The 21117-nt window shown below is 36.4% G+C and overlaps 1 protein-coding gene across 2 annotated transcripts in view; it reads right to left on the bottom strand.

Moving 5' to 3' along the window:
* Positions 1 to 21117, bottom strand: part of LOC122533930 (protein GDAP2 homolog) — a 76692-nt gene that overhangs the window by 21128 nt on the left and 34447 nt on the right. Inside the window, exons 1-7 of one of the 2 annotated variants that reach the window (XM_043664102.1) lie at positions 13719 to 13856; positions 13460 to 13648; positions 13241 to 13383; positions 13024 to 13156; positions 12824 to 12933; positions 12495 to 12734; positions 12252 to 12420 (exon numbers count right to left, since the gene is read on the bottom strand). In XM_043664102.1, coding sequence (XP_043520037.1) covers positions 12252 to 12420; positions 12495 to 12734; positions 12824 to 12933; positions 13024 to 13156; positions 13241 to 13383; positions 13460 to 13644 — 980 coding nt within the window. In that variant the 5' untranslated portion in view covers positions 13645 to 13648; positions 13719 to 13856. Of the gene's footprint in view, positions 1 to 12251; positions 12421 to 12494; positions 12735 to 12823; positions 12934 to 13023; positions 13157 to 13240; positions 13384 to 13459; positions 13649 to 13718; positions 13857 to 21117 lie in introns of those variants that run through there. The other variant, XM_043664101.1, reaches the window with a different exon arrangement.

The raw sequence follows: 21117 nt of genomic DNA, 5'->3' as shown, positions 1-21117 counted from the left end.
CGTATAATCCTCTCAGTGTGAATTCTCGTAATTAAAAAATTCTATAATGCCGACCTTGAGAACACAAACTACGCGCGTACGAGCTACTTTGATAATGAGGATTTCGCAGAACGGCGTCCGGGATTCGGCAAATTTTATTCGCCTTTGTTTTAAACACAACAGTGAGAGAGGCGAAGCGATTTCGTATTATTTTAAATTTAAATTAAAGAAACGAATTTCATTACGTCTTATTTCCGAGTAAAAATTATTGAACATCTACTCTGTTCCAGAGACGATTAAATTTCACGATTGACAATACAAATTTCAAAGCAGAAATTATGATCAATTTGTAAATTCTATATTTGAGCTTCGCTATAGCGAGGTTCACGATGTAAATTCAACAAAGAAGGAAACGCGATAGCGCGAATTCCAAAAGTAAGATGAAATTCACTAAATAAATTTCATGATTTAAATCTTCTGGTAATGGAAATTTATAGCAGGAATTTCATGAAACAGATAACGTTCACAATGAGAACCTCCGTAGTACATAGCTCAATGTTTATAACATGAGGTTGACAGTATAAGGTGCGACAAGTTGACAGAAACGCTAGACTTGCGATGTGAATTTCACATTGCGAAGTTCGGAACAAAGAGCTTACAAAATATTTATAAATTCATCTATTTATAATTTACAATTTTAATTTATATACATATACATATAAATTCAATATATCAAAATTCAAGATTATGAAGTTTACGATATATAAATTCATGAATTTCTCCTTTTTAAAATGCAAAGAACAAAGAACGAAAATCACTGCGTAAAATTATAAAATTCATTCATTCCTCGTAGAACTTTCAACACTTATAGTACAGGTATGAAATACAAAACAGAATCTGGTTCAGAGTATGCAAACTGGAACAATTGAATTCGCAGAAAACATTGCTACAAATTCGTATAATTCCCAGACTTCAACATCAATAAAGCGAATTGTTTCAAGTCTACGAAAATAAAAGCAGTTTTTCGTTTTACAAGCGAGCAATGATAAATGCTTTAAGGAGGGGACTGAATTACTCTCCCAACATCAAAGATTCTTGCAGTTACGAAACGTAACAGTATGCAAAGCCACTCCGATTACAGAAACGATACTTCAAACCAGAAATCTTCGATTACATCAGACGTATCCAGTAACGAATCACGGACTTGGCGTATTTTATCGAGTGTCGCGAGAGTAATCCTAACGCGTCGGAACAAATTCACGACAAAACGTTTCGCTTAATCGACCTCTTGGCTCGAGCAGTACCATTTCACCGACACGCGACACACAGCCGTTTCGTCGCGTAGCGTCGCGCGTGGACGCGTCCATGAATATTCCATTCGGCGAAAATCAATGAGCACGTTTCACGTGCGCTTCGCGAAAACGTTTCGCCCAACGTTGTTTAATCGAGCCACGATTGAACGTGGTTTGTCCAAAAGTAGCGGATTTTCCCCCTCGTCGACGAAACGAAAGTTTCGACGTGATTTTTTTTAACTTTTTGTTTTTGTTTTTTTCTTTTTCTTTTTTTCCCGCCAAACCAAAACTGGTTTCGAGGTCGCGACACCAACCACGCACGCAAGACGAAGCTCGTTCGGATACTACTGGCTCGCGAAAATATTTGAACGTTCATCGCGGGGGACTTTAATACGATACAGTTTGAAATTTTGTTAGCAGACTGCGGATTCTTGTTCGTTCAAAGGGGAAAGTTTTATATGATACAGTTCAAAATTTTGTTAGCAGACTGCGGATTCTTGTGCTTCGTTCAAACATGAGAAAAACGTGCAGAATGTATATGATTTGTAAAAATATGAAACTAGAGTATTTAACGGATAAAACTTTTCGTCTATTAATAACTTTCTTTTAAACACATTGTATATAAAAATATTTAAAATATTATATATAAAAATATATAAAAATATTTAGAATATTATATATATAAATATATAAAAATATATAAAAATAAATATTTAAAATATTATATATAAAAATATGTAAAAATATTTAAAATATTATATATAAAAATATGTAAAAATATTTAAAATATTATATATAAAAATATATTTAAAAAATATATTATACATAAAAATATAGGAAGATACATACATACTTTGATATTAAATATTTAATTATATTTGCATAAATATACGCAGTTTGCCCACTGCTACTCGGTGCTAATAAAATATAAACACAAGCATAATTAAAGTATTAATAAAACATAAATAGAAACATATTTCACAAGCCGCTTGTATATTTCGATTAGAGCTGACAGTGTTCCGCATTGTAACGACGATTCGTGTCTGACAATGGACTGTCGTATACTACTGGCGGAGCGCAGCTGTTTCTTTAATTGTTACGTCTCCTATTGTCTCTTTAGTGACATCTTCTCACCAGAAACACGTTCGACTATTGTTCTCCTGTTTTCTGCCATGAAAAGTGAGAGTGAACACGAACGAGTTTCCGCGAGTTTAACGCGTGATCATCTTGCTACGCTCTTCTTGAATTAGCATCGTTAACGCAATTGATCTTCCACAAGGCATAATTAGAAAATTTCTAATGCGAGATTAAAGAATGAAAATTCAATTAGATAAATCTTCCTGCGAATTTTATTTTAATGCCGTCAGGAAACTGTGTGTGTGTGAGTGTGTGTTCATGCAAATTTATATTTTTATAAACAGGTGTTATTTATAAATGTAACTCATGTAAATAAATACTGTAACGGATACGGATTGTTATATATATATATATATATTTTTTTTTTTTTTTTAATTAGAATAAGCTAGAATTGCAACAAAAAAAAAAAAAAGACTCAAGTCACGTTACGACGAAATAAACAAAAAAAGAAAAAACGAAATACACGAGAAATGATTCAGGTTGGTGCGAATTAAAAATTTTTCACGGTTATTAGGTCACCGTGAGCAATCATGATAGAGCCACGTTGATCGTCCAAGATTCCGTCAACGGTCGATACGATTTTCCTCCCATCATCATGGATTACGTCCATGAAAGGCTTACGACGCGTAAATACACTAAGCTCGCGTTCTCCCAAAGCTTTGAAATTGAAAACACCGAGGAGATGTACCGCGTACACAAAATAAAATGAAGAGAAATATCGAAGTATCTCAACATCGATCCGGTATCGAAGCGCGATCGAGCAAGTCAATCAGCATATTAATGAAAGAAGTCTGACCGTCGTAGCATTGCAAAAAATGCGAAACAAAATGCGAAAAACAAATCGAGGTGATCAACCTACACTTCGCCGCTTAGGGATAATAAGCGAAATCTGTGGAAGCAACGTCGCGCACGCCAAATCAAATAAGAGATAAAATCGAAGCGCACGCTGCAAATTGCGACAAATTGTACGAAAATTGTACGCTTCCCCCGCGAAAAGAAGGAATCAAGTTAAATTATTGGAGCATTACCAAAAGCAACGAGGGGGCGCGAAACAAAACTGGGCGTTGGACCAAAAATAATGTTCCCGCGTATTGGAAAACGATTAAAGCTCAGCTCGGGAAATCCTCGTTATATACGCCGAGAGTCCAGCGTTTTTCACCCACCCCGCTAACGTCGCCCGTCCTTTTCGCAGAGAGACGATCGCAACATCGGCAAACGTCCAACAACGAAATCCTCCAAATTAAAACAACGTCCCGTGCAACGTCGCGAGCCTGCCCGCGAAGATCAACGCGTCAGATGCGGAACATTTACGTAACACAGATACACACACCGCATTTGCGAGCAGTGGCAGGACGAATTTCCAAGACTGAAATATACACAACAAAAGAGAGAGAGAAAGAGAGAGAATTTCTCAATACGCACCGGTCCTCGTCCTCGATCACATCCACCATGTCAATCATGACCATTCTGACAATGTGCACGCTCCGTTGTTGAAAACGTTCTGTCTGCCGCGAAATGGGAGTCTTCAACTCCTAGCAGCGAGGGCTTGTGTAATTTCTCCGACGAAAGTTTACGTTGCTACTGAGAGATGCGGAGAGTCTTTGACAGCGTCATCGGTCCAGACGATTTTTTTAATCTTTGTCACGACTCGTTGATCCACGACCTGCTGACGAGTTACCTCGAAACGAGCTGACGCGAACTCGAGACTGGCAGGTTGACGAAATCTCCGGCGGTTGTTGTATCACGAAGCTGTATCACGAACGAATGTTTCGTCTCGGAAGAGAGGAACACGTCGATGGAACACGACGAGCGTTCGCGACGAGTCGCAACACACTGAGCCGCCTGAACGAGGAAGACGGGACTATGAGGCGAGAAACGACGTCGGGACGCCACGTCTTGGTCGGCGCTTCGTGGGCGCGCGCCTCCGCCGGCTGCGTCACGGCGCTTGCTCGGCTTAGGCTACTACGTGTTCGATGAGTAAAAAAGCCGGCAGAGTAGGGGCGCGATCCCGAGCCGCTCTTGGTTATTATGCTCGATTCCGCCAGCCGTCGACTAATTGCCGGAATATCGTTCGGTTTCCCCGTAAAAGAGTTGACCGATAATCAGTGTTTTTTGTGTGTGACTGTGTGTCATGTATACACAATACAAGTTTCATCAATTCACCCGTAGGTCGCCAGTCGAGATCTCCTCGAATTTTGCTGGCGATTGATCGATAGTTTGTGTAAGATCGTTTCAAGGTTTAAAAGTTATCGACGATGTGTGTATCGTTGTTTCGCGACGCGAAATTTTTCATATCTGTCATATCGAATTAACCCTTTGAGAACGTGCACTTGCGCGCTTGGTTATTTTCGAGCTGCGACCAGTGTATTCGACCAAAGGCGGTTGTCCTTTTTAAATCACACTTTATTATAAAATCGTATTATTTCATAAAAAAAATTGTACGTATAGCTGCAATCGATAACAATTTGCTTCTTATCCCAAAGTGTTTTAAAATGTATTAAAATTGCGAATACGTTTTTTGTTTTATATGAATTTTACCTCAACAGCAAATGCACATTTCGTTTGCTATATTTAACTATGTTAAGTTTATTTTACTCGTCAGAAAAAAAAAAAAAAAAAATAAAAAGATATCTTTCCATAATGAGTAACTCAATGTAAACATCTTAATTGGTTATAGATTAGAATTCATTTTTTAGTCATTCAGTCAATTTTTATTTGTTACATACAGTGAAATTGTGGAATGAAGATTTATTAATGATCGGAATAGTTGCATACGTAGATAAGACTTCAGTTTTGGTTTCGATTGACTGAAATGTTATATCCTGTGCTATAAATGGATATTTGTGTATTTTTCATTTGCTATGAATTTTCGCATTGATATTTCATATTCATGGATAGAGACGAATTCTTCGAATTGAATTCTTGCCAATTGATAAACTGGAAGTTCTCGTTCGTATTGTATTCGGTGGATTTTATCGAGAATTAGTGCATAATTATGAAATATACATTCGGAATGTCAATGTAGCATTCCGAATTTTAGTTCACTTATATCGTGCTCAATAGAACTGCACGAATGAAATTCGTTTATTTGTGATTAATTGACAGTTGCAATTTTCAGATTCCATCGATTTTCATTTGAATTGTCCTCGGTGACACTTCTATAAGTTACTAATTAATTTGTCGTCGAAATTAATTACAACCATGCCTGGATTGCGATCTATCTTCAGATGCTGACCGATATTAACGAAGATTATTGACGTTTTGATTAACGACACGAATTTTGAAACTTTACATTACAATAATTTCTTTCCAAATCTTGTCGCTTATCTATCTCGAATAATTAATTTTATAATTCACATCCTCCTACTGTCCTTCGTTATTAATATTTCTGAATAATTTTCATTCGTGACAAAAGTTATAAAGAATAAATAATAAAAAGTTATGAAAAGTTATAAAGAGTCCCTTTTAAAGGGAAGAGAAAAATTCTATTCACACTAGTAAAATAAATTCCGAAAAAAGAAACAGTTAAAAATAAAAAATTTCATATTCGAAGCACTTTTGTAAAAAAGGTCTTGAAGATCGAAATTCGATCGTGTCGATCTAACAACATCATTGACCCAAAATAAACTATTATTATGAATCACGCCGTGAAAAATAATTACGAACAATATTTCACGCCAAAATTTCGACTAGATTTCCTCGAAATTTCGCAACGGCCAAATTCTCATTATGCAAATTTCACACGATTTTCCACTCGGAGGACGATTTCTCCGCTCTTGCGAATCAATGACAGGCATCTGCGTTCAACGTTACAGACACTATTAATTATACAGCGCATACGTTAACTCTAAGTACAGAATTCCCCGAATCAGCGACGCCGTGATGCATGATACGCACACGCCGCTGGAATATGGGAAATTGGGAGTATTCCCAAACAGGAAGCTGCCGCTTTTCGTCTAACCACGTTTGACTGATTGCGCAAATAACTTTTGGCCGACGTGGCAGCGTCGAGACGCTATATTTTCGATCATTTAAAACGTGAATTTCCAGCGAGCAATTCCGCGGATTCACATGGGAATGCGCGATACGTTTTATACCGGGGGTTATTTATAGCTTTCGTCTATTTTCGAAATCGTTCGCCTCACGTTTGATTTTCGCGCGTTGACCAATCCCGGACGCGTGAGCCAACGACCATAAAAGTACAGATCGAATCAGACGTGTCTTTCTTTCTTTTTTTTTTAAATTCCAGTGGATTGCACGCTTCAAAATTCTAGGACTATCTTGTACACGTAATTTTCTTTTTTTTTAAGTAATAGTATCACGAAAATTGACAAATTTTGGTCAACAGATCTCCAATGCATAAACAACTCTGTGACACAACATTGTATGTTAACATTTACATAAACTTTTAACATCTAATCGGAACTTAATCTGACTGTGCTGATAATTATTATCTTTGATATTTTAAAGTCATTTTTTTAATTTCTAATCCTTTAAATTCAGTTCAACAATACAAACACTGTGCTTTTAATGAAGATTCTGATATTAAATATAATTCTAATAACGATGAGGCTTAATTAAAGAAAAATTGTCACGAGATAAATGAATAAAGACAATAATAACGAAATGAACAGCAGGAAAAATTTCTGATTTGCACGAGAAATTTTAATAACATAATAATGACAATTCTAGCAATAACATAGTATACTTTTACCCAGACAAAGAGAAACATATTACATCGATAGTCACCAAGATTTCTAATGAACATTCGAATCAAGGGTTTGCGATTGCATTTAGAAATCCCATTTACATATGAAAACAACGAAATCACGATTTTGCTTCGCTCTGAATTCGACGCGATCGGCCACCAGCTCGGAATTTCGAGTCCGGCCACTTTGTTTTGCAATTGGTTAATTCTATGGCGAGCATTGTTTCGATAGCGAAATCGCGTTACGCTTTCACATTTCTGGGTCGATTGGTTCTAACATACACGGCGCGGCGTTCGTTTGCTCGAAAACCAGCTGCAGCTACTGTTCGATCCGTTACGTTTCGATTATCGTTTTAGACAGTGCAATTGAAACTGTCAGGATAGAATGCGGCAGATTGAAATCAATGAGTCCTTAATGCTCCGTTATTCCACGTTATTTCAAACCGCTTCTTTGGCCAGAGGCATACGTTCCCAACGATTGTTAACAGACGATTGCTTGCACGTGATTTCCGATCGGACGAGTTGTGGCCCGAGTCTTTCGTCGAATCGGTAAGAAAAATACCGATAATTACGGTATGACTAAGAAGAGGATGATTTTGGGTGAAAAAATTGAATAAAATTCGTTCGCACATACGTAACTGAGAGTATTTTCTGTATAATTTTAACCCTCGAATATAATAGAACTGTTGAGTTGTAACTTGACTAATTATTATAATTTAATATCGTTATAATCTAACTATAATATAGAGATAGATTTAGTAATCTAAAATAGATTACTAAAATTTGCGGTATTTAATTGTATTTTGCATTTCACATCCTCTGTAACTGGGATTAGTGACTGTGGAAATTATTATTATTATTAGTGGAAATTGAATTAAAAATTCCAAAAGATATGTAACTTAAAATTCTATTAAAAAAAAAAAAAAGAAAACAATAGGCTCGTCCTACGAATAAATCAATTTTGACCCACATATGTAATTAGGAACAAAATGGAAAAGACATTCAATCTATTTCTCTATTCTACTTCTATTTCTACTTCTAATAGTGTTTCAGAAATAACGTTGACGTCATATTTATCAGTCTTTATACAGTACTGTCTATTTGTATCTGGTCACACGTAAAGAAATCGTTCGAAATGCTACCCATATAGTCTTATTACATACAAGAAATTAAATTATTTTACATATGTACTTTCTAAGTACTCTTAGTCTTTGTTGACGAAAGTTATAATTGCTTTCCTCGAAAATAAATTATTCCACGTTCTTTACTTATAGAATCACTGTCTTTCCGGTTTCTGATTTATTTTTATAATTATTGCGACAGCTTTTATGTACGGTTCTCAGTGCAATTATTTCAATAAAAAAAAAAAAAAAAAAAAAAAAAAAAAATAGGACATCGTTCAATTTCTCGGTACGCCCCGAAGCTTTTATTCAAGGCTACAAGAAAATTAATCATCGATTCACATGCTATAAAGGCTCTCCTCGAACTCGAAAATAGAGAGACCGACTGATCTCCGCGTTTCCTCCGGAAGTCGGAAGTCTAATTTTGCCAATTTCTCGAGGCTATCTAGCCTCATAATAAACATTGCTGACGTTCCCTAAATACTTCGTGATCTACACTCTGTGTTATTATTACATACATTCTAGAAATTTATGCTGAAACGAACTATTTAAATGAATCAATTCACAGTGATAAAACTATTTAAAAATAGAATTATAGAATGGATATAAATGTAAATTAATTAACAATATAAGCTAAAAGATTCAACGGAAGAAAAATCGAGTACAAACATTCATTTTCAGCAACGTGGAAAAAATAAAAATAATTTTAACTCAAATCTCACTTGTCTAAGAATTAATTAACATTTAGCTCAAGACAGACAGGATGACATGTTCAAGTGTTATAACTTCAGAAAAGATATAATCTTTACAATTCGTACCTCATCGTTGATCATTTGAAAAATTCAACGATGAATAATACAACAACCGACTATAAATTTTATTAGTTTTAATAAAAAAAAAAAATATAGAAAAACTAAATATTCTATAATTTTATTTTGGAAACTCACGTTGTCACATGAGAATTAACAAGCAATTTTATAAAAACACTTCTTCGAAGACTCTCGAAAGAATAAACATTAAAGAGAAACAATTATTTTCATGGATAAACCTCTCATTTCGGAACGGAACAAATGAGTTAATGGCTTCATAGAAGAGATGATAATGGCTCGGTACGATTTCTCAATCGATCGTTTTCACGATTTTGTGACCGTGACCTAGATGAAAATGAATCCAAGGAGCTCCATCAACGAAATGACCAATTCGGGACACTCCCTCGCTTTTAAGACACGCCTTGAATTAGCAGAGAACGTAATAAATGATCGAACGATTCCTAGAATTTCTCCAAAGACGGAGAATCGGCTTTTCGTGTCGTAAACTGGAGAATGTCGCTTGAATGTTTCGGTTTATTACACAGGGGAAAAAAAAACAAATGAAAAGTTAATGGCCTGGCAATCGTGATCGTAAGTACGGCAATTTTCACTCGCAAAATATACGGAAAATCGTCGTTAATGGCGCCAGATGTTCCGACGTTGGCAGATGTCTAAGCTAATGTTTGCTGGCGCCGTTGGATTCGCGTAAAATAAGCTACGTACATCTGGCGTGAATGGCATGCATCTTGAAAAACAGCAAATACAGCGAATCGAAATCGATTATCTTGAACAATCAAGGTTACGCCACGGGAAAACTCCATTTATCTGAACTTTATTTATTGGGATAAAAATATGATTGTTCAGATATTTTTGAGATTCTATAAATCTTCAAAATATATGCAAGATATACAGGTTGTACAGTGATGGATTAAAAAAAAAATTCGCGTCGTAAAAAAAGAAACTATTTTGAAGTGTCTCTTACACAATAAATTTTACAAAGAATTAATATAATCTGCACGAAATTTAGTTTACGAAAGTTAGAGCTTATGAACTAATATTGTTATAAACCATCATTTGTTTTATCGTGGCTTCAAAAATTGAAATTTGAATGTCAAAGAGTCAACAAAAATGCTGTAGAGCTTATAAAATTCTACTTGGACATCTTCCAAAGTTTCTTGAGTAAAGACATTGCCTGTAGCAATTCAAAATTTGAAATTTTTTAATATCTGAATTATCAACGACGGTGGAATAAAGCTTGTATCAAAGAAATAAAAACGCACAAAATAGGAAATATTTTATAACAAAATAAAGGACACAAGCCTTTTGTATATTTTCCAAAAATTCATTCAAGTATCTAAAAATTCATCGCTTTATAAAATTTTGAATAGATCATTGTCATTAGCTGGACAGTTCTGATTTATAAATGATGTATATGTGTACAATGGACGATGAAGTATTGGTAAAGTGATTTTAAGAACATATATAGAAACAGTAATGCATACGCTAAATCTCTATTATTCTTGTAAAGTTTTTAACCCTTTACAACGAAGACTATATATCTCCGCGAATGTCGAACAATAATTTACTAACATACAGATGTATATGTATACAGACTATACATTTGTAGTATGTATTCTATGTCTTCAGTCTCATAATTTGTTCGTATTGTTAACAAAAACTTTAGAAAGATCTCAGCTAAAAATGTCAAGTAGGAAATTATTGTATTTTTGAAAATATTATTTTATCTTGATATTAAGAAGATTATATTATCTCATTTGAAAGAGAACACGAAAGATCTTGGACACAATTACGAGGATAGAACATGTCCAACAAAGGTAGAGAAACAAAGAGCAGCCACTCTAAGAAAGTATGAATATTCATTCAAGATTGTACATTTGATTCGCCCCCTCCACCAATTCTACAAGAATAATAGGAAGGAGATTACATTCTATGTTAACGGTGTATTTTTCCATCATTAAAGAAAATTGAAGTTAAACCATCGAAACTTGTTCGTGCCGAGTTGCAAAGCTTCAAATTCTTAACCTGATTCTATCATTCCAGCTAAATTGTATTATGATGAAACGATTACGTTTCTACGGAGATTTCTTCTCAAACTTATCTTGTTTAATCTTGTCTAATGATTCATCATATGATTTATTTCGATGACGCGAACATGCAGAGATTATAGTGCTGTGTAATCAGGTTGAATGTAAAATGTAATGATAATGTTCGTATTTCTCAAACGGTTTGGTAATCGAATATTTTTATAGCTGACTCTGCTATTTCTAGGCACACAAGCTTGTAGAGACGAAAAGGTTACGAGGCCGTTTCCTTCGGTGATATTGACAGCAGTTGTCTATATAAAGGTGGGTAATTTTTTTCTTTGATAATGAATAGAGAAGAACTCCATTGACTGACAGAAAATCAATGTCTACCTTTCAATTATTACGATTGTATAATAAATGATGTGATATGAGATCGCTTCGAGAAAAGTAGAAATATCAATATGTACGTATAATATTGACAATGCTGTATTGTAATAAAGTGATATTATGCATCGAGTAGAATAATTAATGGACTGAATAGTATATTATTTAAAGAAATATTTTAATAAAATTATGCAGCCTACCTACGCAAGTAATACCGTTATGAAAATATTGACTTGGTTTATCAATGAATGCCCATCGTATGAAACATTTATGTAGCGAAAGTTGGTATTAAAGAAACCTGCGTTTGGTAAGAAAGTGCGTTTCTTGAAATGTGTATCTTATCATAATTTTTGAAAAAAAGTAGATAAAAAGTTAAATGATGCGAATCATTCTTTAAACATTGAAGATTTTTATCAGATTCAATTAGGTTTTAAGAAAAATGTAGGAATAGTATGATTCCATTTCCTTCTTTATCGACTTACGATATATATATATGCAAATTATGAAATATTGATAAGTAAGGAACTTTGCGAGTCAAATGACACATTTGCATACAAAATAACAGCTAAATAATTAAAAATAATTATTTCATATAAAATTGTATTCGTGATATTGCATCAGTAAATCAGTCTTTTGAAAAACATGGAAAGATGGAAACACTTATTTGAATAACTGAATAATATAGTTTACATTAACCGCGATAATATAAATCAATAAATTTTGCAATCATTTTCATCCAGTAAAATAAACCGATAGATATTTTTAAAATATCGTACCTTTCTTTCTGTTGCATTTGTTTCAGCATGATATCCGCTAGTGGATCGGCTGGTGGTCTTTCGCCGAGGAGTCTCTGTCGATCTAAATCACCTTGCATTTGTGCAAACGCGTGTTCGCCAATATTTACGGATGTCTCTAATTGCGCAGACAGTTCTACACTTTCATCACCTGTAACAAACAAATGTAAAACATTGAATGAATAACTGGATCAATATATATATAATACCGACTTATATTATTACCATGTAAAGCATGTTGAGGATTGTCGATGATTCTAATTTGTCGATCAGGAAGTAAAGGTTCCCCATCCATTCCACCTATATCGTTCGGTAACTGCCAACAAGCATTATCCTGCTCTGCTAAATTTCTCGGGAAATAAAGTGGAAGAAGAACTTCGTATATTCCAAGATCACATGGCTCCAACACAAACACAATACATGTAACAGAATCACCATATTGCTCCAAAAATCTTCTTATTGTTCCTATTGCAAGAGAGTATTTGTATGAAATTAGATATCGCTAATTCACACTTGTCAAGCTTAGAAATGTATATTGATTTAAATAATCTTACTAAGTGCAATATGCGCTCCTGCATCAGGAGGATAATTTCTTCGCACAGAATTGATTACTGGTAGTGCGATCGTACGTAAACCAAGCTCTCGTGCTTTTTGTAAAACGTTTCTAGTAAAAAAGATAAGTAAAGACATTGTATATCAAAGCAGTATTGTATATCTTTCATCCATGACTAGTTTGTATATTGATAGAATTTACCTATAGCAGCAGTGCAATGTATTTTGAGCTGCTGTTTGGTACTTCACATTGTATACTGGTCCAACAGTATGAATAATAAAGCGTGCAGGTAATGCATGAGCTTGCGTTACCCTTACTTCACCAGTTTTGCACTCTGTAAACGTAATTAATCATATTACATACTATTCAATCGACCTAACTATTTCTTGCTTTACAAACTATATATATACGCGTATACCTTTAATTTCACTAAATATTTCCATTTTAAGTGCTGAACCAGCTCGAGCAAATATTCTTTGGCACATAGGACTGTTATCATCCATTGTTTCATTGGTAGAGTTTACTACTGCATCCACTTGTAGAACAGAGATATCCCCAGTCCTGAAACATAGTATCAATTATAATTCTCCTTAGATGAATTAAACTTCTTTATTATAACTTTATATCAGAACTTTACCACAGAGCAAGTTTGTTGTTAATCGCTGGTTGACAAGGAAATGGACTTATTGTATGATGCGTAGGCTCTCCAATGGAATTGGAATAGTCTGTGAATCGGTGCTGGACGGGGAAGTCGGACCATTTTTTCAATGCGCCCGTCTCCACCATGTCCGGGGCAACACCCAACGGTTCCATGAGCCTCATTCAGCTGAAACAAACGAATTTCCCATTACAATGAAAGCTAATCTACGAATCACCTTTATCAACCATATTCTAACCTCATACTCATGTCACCTGAAGTTAAAAATAACCCGATGTAAATTTCTCACATGCTTCCCGAGACATTTGTGAATCCCTCTATCTCCCACTCTACCATTTTTCCACATCATTCATTCACGAATATCGAATTCGCTTTGTTATACTCTTTCGCTGAAATGTCACGCTGACAACTAGAGCGCATGCGCAGCGTGGCGCTCCAGTTGACGCGAAATTCAAATCGCGTCGCACGCCACGTGTTCTCGGTCGTTTCGACGAGAAGAACACACAAAACTAGATACTAATACGTCATACGTCCGAGAGAATCACGAAATTAGACTACACGACGAAATTCTATGGACGTGTACACGCAAGAATACGAAGCAGTGGGATACCATTGAATTTAGTAGGCTCGTAAAGCGACAAAGGGAGGCAAGGTCGACGGAGTTACCCCCGAGCCGAAGACGAAATAGTTGCTGACGCGCGGACCATCTCCAATATCGTGGGAACCTAAAAATAAACAGTGCTATCGATGAAAATCTGGGGCGCACCCCGGGCTAACGGGAGCAGCGGGCGTCCAAGGACGTAACCCCGATCGGGAGTTTCGAAAAACAACTTAACTCGTGGACGATCCATGTCGTTCTGTGCGCATGCAGTCACGTGCTAAGCGTTAAAGCACGTCTGTGTGAGATCTCTCTTTACGAGTGACGAAGGGAGCGTGCGTCCGTGTTGGACATAGTATGTAGGCTTCTCCCTAATGGCAAGGAGACAGAGCTTGGCGCCGTCTGTCCTGCTGCGGAATCCCATTCTGACAACCCCATAAAGAATAGGGTCATCGACCTCCTTACATCACTAGGTCCTTGCAATACTTTCTACGATAAATCTAGTCAACCATCTGAGGTTCTGAGACGAGAAATTAATCGATTTAATCTACTAATTCTTCAAAAATTTCGATCTTTTTAGAATCTCCGGCAGTTTTGTGTAATACGTATTGTCTATTTAATTCTCATTTACAATTTTTCTCATTTGCTTCTTAGCTTTTATCTAACGTTTATTTAACTCTATGACTCTTTCCCAGTAAGTATTCTTTCCTCGTAATGATATGTCGTGCGTAAGAATGTCCACGCGTAAGAATTGTTGGTCTTCGGAGCGAAGTGTTCATAGAACAAAATGTAACAGCAAATAATGATCGTAATTTTAATGTCTTATCTACTGTTGTAGTCATTGTTCTAGATGCAGAAGCATCATAATTCATTTGACAAGAAAAAAGAAAAAGAAAAACGACGTAGATAATGCAGAAAAACAATGATAAACTTTCGCGCACTAACGTTTTCAGTGAAGAAACAACGTTTTACTCGATAAATACAGATTCTGGTGTACATCAATGTTATTTATCTTCTAGATAATCGATTCATATCGGTGAATCTAGAGACGAGGACAGCCGAGGACATTCATATTCAGAATACGCCATTTACGAAGATCCACTTCCCATCGATCGTATTCCATCGTGTTCCCCTGCACTTCTTCCATCAAAGCCTGGAAAGCTCCTTTCCATCGCGGAAGAAACTCGAGATATTATTTGCATAAACCCATTTGTCAATTCACGTTAGAGAAATTATCGATGAAACCGGGGTAGATAAATAGAGAACCGCGAACGCCCGTCGTTCTGTCCGGTTATGTGTTTGCCCGTTTGTATCAATAGAAACCAATGCCTCGTATGAATGGTGAATTTCTTATCGGCGAAATGGCTCGAGGAGGAAGCAAAAGTAACGTCGCACAATAGAGGAAATTAGCATTTTTATGGCGGCGCCGGTGTACATACATGGTTAAAACCTTGACGAATGTGGAGCAAGATGTTTTATCGATCGTATAAATGAATTCTGATGTTTACCATGCCACGTTCTCGGTACGAGCGCGCGCGTTAAGAACACATCCGGTTTAATCGATTTTTAAAGGGAAACATTGTCTGCCAAGATCGAACTAAAGTTTCGTTTGTAGGGTTATGGCTACGTATTCTAAATGTTCGTCGACGATAACGTGCAAGTCCGATATTTTTCTTTGTGGAAAAGTTCGCTGTTTTGCGGTTCTACGTGGAACTTTTCTTCCATCGGATATTGCGTTTCATTAACGTTGTAACCTTCGAATGTTGTTTCTGTTTCAATCGATAATAAAGATTACTCAAGTTTTGAAGCGAATTTAGAAAATTATGTATATTAATATCATGCGTTGCTTGAACTTATTTTTCTACACTTCCTGAAGTTTAAATTTGCATCATCTGCTCTAAATATTGTATTACGATGTTTATATTATAACGTTGTTACTTTAAATTTCTCACGACGCGTCCAGAAATCCAGAGTCTAGTTATAATTTAATAAAACTATGTGACAGTTTTATTCGCAATTACAATTATTCTTTTCTCGAACTTAAGAACGTTTCATAGAAGATTAAATTCTAGAATTAAATTGTATTGTATGAAAAAATACGTCAATATAGTTACATCATGAGTCATTAAAGTATGAAAATAAATCGAAGTTACAAGACTTTCGAAATTGAGTTATCATAAGTTCGAAGAATTCTTTTGTTGATAATGATATAATTTTCTCGCAGTTTAATTACTTCCATTACTTCTACGAATATGAAAACAGTTCTAGGAACGAAAACTTTGAAACATATTTTCTCTCCCTTTGAATAACAAACGAGTGTTATTTCTATCTCCTCCCGAAGTTTTTAATTAAATTGAGTCCTACTGGACAGAACAAAAGATCACTGACACGAACAAGCAGAATTTTCAACTGTCAGATAAGCTGTACACTGTACGCGTATCTACGGTAGGATAAGCAAATATGTACAAAATCTAAATCTCATCTCTAATCGTTCCAACAAAGATACAGGACAATTGGGAGCAATTTTCAGAATGACAGAAACGCAGAGACGTAGCGGTGACGCTTTAGAAAGATCACTTCAGCCTCGGCTCGCCGCGAAAGGGTTAATGTTTCGATCTATTTCAAGCACAAAGGCAAACGCCGACGAGCTAATCGGCCGTAAAGGGCCCTCCACTTTTACCACCATCAACCTTGAAGATGCATTCGAAATCCAGCTGTAATCCCCGTCCGCAATTCTTCTTTCGATTTTGTTCGCGGCTTTCAGTCCATCAATCATTGCGAACGAAGCTTGTAAGGCAACGGTGAAGGGAAAACGGGAGAGACAACTAGAAATTTTCATTCGCTTTGAACGGGTATATTCATGCAAATATGGCAAAAGTTTTCTCACGCTTCTCCGTCTCTTCTCTTCTCGTCTTTTCTTTTTTCTCTTCTACGATTTCAAGCTCGATATTCGAGCGATCGAACTTTAAAACGTGTCGCTCGACTGTCTGCGAAAGTTTCTCGTTTCTTCGAGGCACAAAACTTCCACATTCTCCCTTTGTCCCTCTGTCTCCCTCGGGAAGATCCTTTATTTCCACGGTTTCGACTATCCTCGAGGAAAGATAAAGCTATCTCTCGCTATGACCTAGATTAAACGATTACCGATATAGAGGCCGTTTTCCCCGTCCGCCTCTCGAAAGCTCGCTTCTAGCATTTCGCGCGATCTTTATTGCACCCTTATATAATTGCACTTACACACGGTGTAAGTCGTCGTTTGTAGCTCGCGTGACTGCGCTTTTCCACTGTTCGACACGATACGCCCGTCGTCGTGAAATCGTGTCGGAAGTCTCGACCCTGTAATATTTGGCTTAAGTCGAGATCTCGTCACGGCTGTTCCTCCAATCGCCCACAACGATTTCCGTGTTTCGTTAATGGCCCTTTTGTTGGCATTTAATTACAGATTAAGAAGTCGAGTTTTTATTTCGTTCACGACCTCTCCGTTTTACGTTCACGTTGATTTCTTTATTTCGCCGATGGTCTCTTTATTAATATTTAATAAATGACACACGAGTTGTCTCTAATTTTTGTGCATCTTCGAACTTATATTTTCGCGAGCGTCGATAAAGAAACACGACTCGAATAGAGGTTCATCTCATCTATTAAAAATTCCAAAGGAACTCCTATTTCTGATCTATTTTTTGCGTCTTTGATAATCAGGCATAGATGCGTAAAAGCGACCGTAGATTCATCTTTATAATTTAGTGGTTCAATAAATAAATTCACCGTGTAATCTTGCAGCGAGATGTAATCGCACATGTGACAATGAGTCTCTACATAAAGGTCAATACACATATATTACACTAATCTATTTTACTAATCTATATACCCGATCTTTCTATCAACGATGCTTTTACAAATCATCGTTGTCAATTAAATATTTTAATTTGCGTCCTGTTGATGCAAGCTCTCGTGTCAGATTGCAAGTAACATGGATATTTCTTTGTCGTGCATGATTCTTGGATTTAAGAATTTTATTAATTCCATTGCACGCGCACAAAACGGAGTAAAACGAATCCGCTGTTTCGAATAATTCCAGAAAAATTAATTAACCTCGAAGCTAGATTCTCCTCTCAATCTTAACTGCATTAGCTCAAACGAGTTATTGGAAATTGCCATTACCCAACGAGGCTCGCAGGACGGTATACTTGTCGAAGAATCGATCGGAAACAATAAACGCAAATTGAGTTGGAAGAACACTCAAACCATACTTTCCACCTCAAATGCCTCTCCACTTTCTCCAGTCTATAATTGCGTCCGTTTTAAACAAACCACTCTACAGAATTTGCTCGAACAAATCCTCTCCTCAAACAGGGTCGCCTTGCTTTTTTTTTAAGTATCAATCAAGGATAATAATGTAGAGTTAAATTTGATACGAATCGAATGAATAAAATTGAATTTCACGTTACCCGTGACGAGCAATTTATTTCCTTTCTTTCAATATTGAATGTATAGCGTAGCGGTATAAATAACAAGTAAATAATAAATGTAATACATTAAGATTCAGTTCGGAAGGATTTAATTTTTAATTGGGTATTCCTGGAGCGATTAAATTTCGATTTCTCATAGACATTAATTTCATTTCGATCTCTATGGCGCAGGCTTTATTTTTATCATTTAACCGTCGATGCATTTTAGCATTAACGGCCAATATAATTCATTTACAGTGCGTACACACTGTGCGTACATGAATATATCTATTGCTGCAGGGCCAAACATTGTTGCCTTGCTAAATACACGGCATATTCAAGAGAAGTTTATGTAAATTTCATCACAATGCCACGCGAAAAGCAAGCGGCGAAATTAATCTCCAGGCAGTCAAATTTATCTTGGCAAATATACATGTTGTTTCTCAGCTTAAAATACTTTTACCATTAGTCCAATCTTTATGCCGTGAAATATCTATATGTTATTCTATTAAATAATCTTATTTTTCGGAATAGCTCAAAGCTACGACTTGAAAATCCCACTTCATTGCAATAACATGGTACAAATCAGAGATTTACATGCCGAGAAAAATATATTTGTATTGGCAAAACACTCTATTTATGTAGAAATCGATCAGAAATATAACACGGAATTAAATTCGTCAGATTAATACCATCCACCTCGCCGATTGCGAGCATCGTTTCTTGAAAATCCAAATACGAACGTAATAAAATTTAATTAAATTCAACAAATTGATATCATTAAAGCCGTGATTTTATCCGTTCTTCGATTACACGTCGAATAAATCTCACGTTGCACCAATCAATGTGGAAAATTACGATTCCCAAATTTTCGTTGCTTGGCAAACAGAAGCCTCCAGCTCAGAAGAGGATTTACATTGTTTTAAGAATCAGCGTAAAAATTCAATCAAAAAGTCACGCGCGCACCAGTGAGAATTTTTCTAATAACAATTCTTCTACCAAGAATTTCTCAAACAGGAATCTCTTCAATAAAAATTTCTATAGTAACAAGAATTTTTTCATCTAAAGAGAAGAAGACATTTAACATAAAATTTCACCAAAAAGTTACGTTACTACGTTAATCCTTTCATTGAGAATTTTTTCACATTCCATTCAAACTCGAGATATCCTTCTAACGTCGACGTATTATATAAATCGAGGACAAAAAAAAAAAAAAAAAAAAAAAAAGACCAGAAAGAACATGGTAGAGTTAAACGGAACGAATTAACTAGTTCGAAGCCATACTTGTTCCCCCATCGTCACCGGACGATCTCGATTACGGCCGGGTCGTAATTGGCCCTGTTTCCCAGCGAGTCAAAAGGGAAACCAACCACGAAAACCACCCCAAGGCTCGGGTGGAGAGAGAGAGAGAGAGAGAGAGAGAGAGGAGAGAGTATGTGTGTGTGTAGCGACTTTCGTTCGCCGCGTGTCGCCGGGGCCGGTGCTTTCAGACGAGCTTTGTTTCCCCATGCATCGCCCACCCACCCGGAGAGACCCACAGCCGCCTTTCTATTAAACAACAAACGACCTCACACACGGCTCACCGGTCAATCGATGTTCCACATTCGAGGCAAGGTGAACATTTGCGAGCTGCTTCGCGTCTCGCTTCCCGCCCCGCCGGGGCTTCACGTTCAAAATGCCTCGCCGACCAGAGAGAAACCGAATTGCCACGCGGGCCGAGAACAGACCTCCGTTCGTAATTCTGCGTCAATGTCTAACTGATGACATTCTTCGGCCAGGAATTCTGGTAATTGATTTCGGGGTGGGGAAGAAACCTGTTAACCACGTGCGGTGACCCGATGAATACAGTGAGGAGGGCAATTGAAAACCAATAACCGGCAATGAAAAATTGTCGATACTTGAAATTGTTAAAACTTGGAAGAAAAACAAAAAAAGATTGCGTCCGCTTGGTCTCGTTTTTCAAGCGAAATGTCTCTACTTTGACAGTCGCGGCTTCGTTTCTTTTTTTTTTTTTTTTTTCAAAAATGTTTTACTACCACATCACGTGACTGGTTGGGGAAATAAAGGTAGTTTTCATTCTCTGGAAAATTGTAAAAATTCAAACGTTTTCAAAAACGATTAAATCCACCGCGGTTTTGAAGATTTCAACTGTCTCTTTTTGAACGGTCTTTTAAAGCTTCCTGTGTACGATCTCGTTTACCGAATTTTGAACATTGGACAAAAATTTGAAAAAGACCTAACGTTTCATTGATTAACTCTAACATTTAAAGCTCGATAAAACGGTACAGCGAGTTCAAAAGGATGTTGCCAAGAAGAGACTTCAATCTAGAAAAACCATGGTGGACTCGTGGAAAAAATTGTTACTGATATTTTAGAAACATCCTTGAAAAAGGCGATCTTTTTTATCTTCTAATACGTTTTATCTGTCTACGAGTTGTGGTATTGTGTATGTCAAAATTTAGGCAGCTCTAAATCAACAGGAGGACGAGCACGAGGGTTGAAACGGCAGGATAACGAGAAATCGCGGATGCATGTTTATGCCAATTCCGTCCGGCACGATATGCATACTCGTTCCATTAATATTCCTCCATTGA

This window comes from Frieseomelitta varia, unplaced genomic scaffold (genome assembly GCF_011392965.1).
Source record: "Frieseomelitta varia isolate USP_RPSP 00005682 unplaced genomic scaffold, Fvar_1.2 scaffold_562, whole genome shotgun sequence".
Classification (NCBI taxonomy): domain Eukaryota; kingdom Metazoa; phylum Arthropoda; class Insecta; order Hymenoptera; family Apidae; genus Frieseomelitta; species Frieseomelitta varia.
Note: the sequence above shows the minus strand (reverse complement) of the source record. Positions and strands in the feature narration are given on the sequence as shown.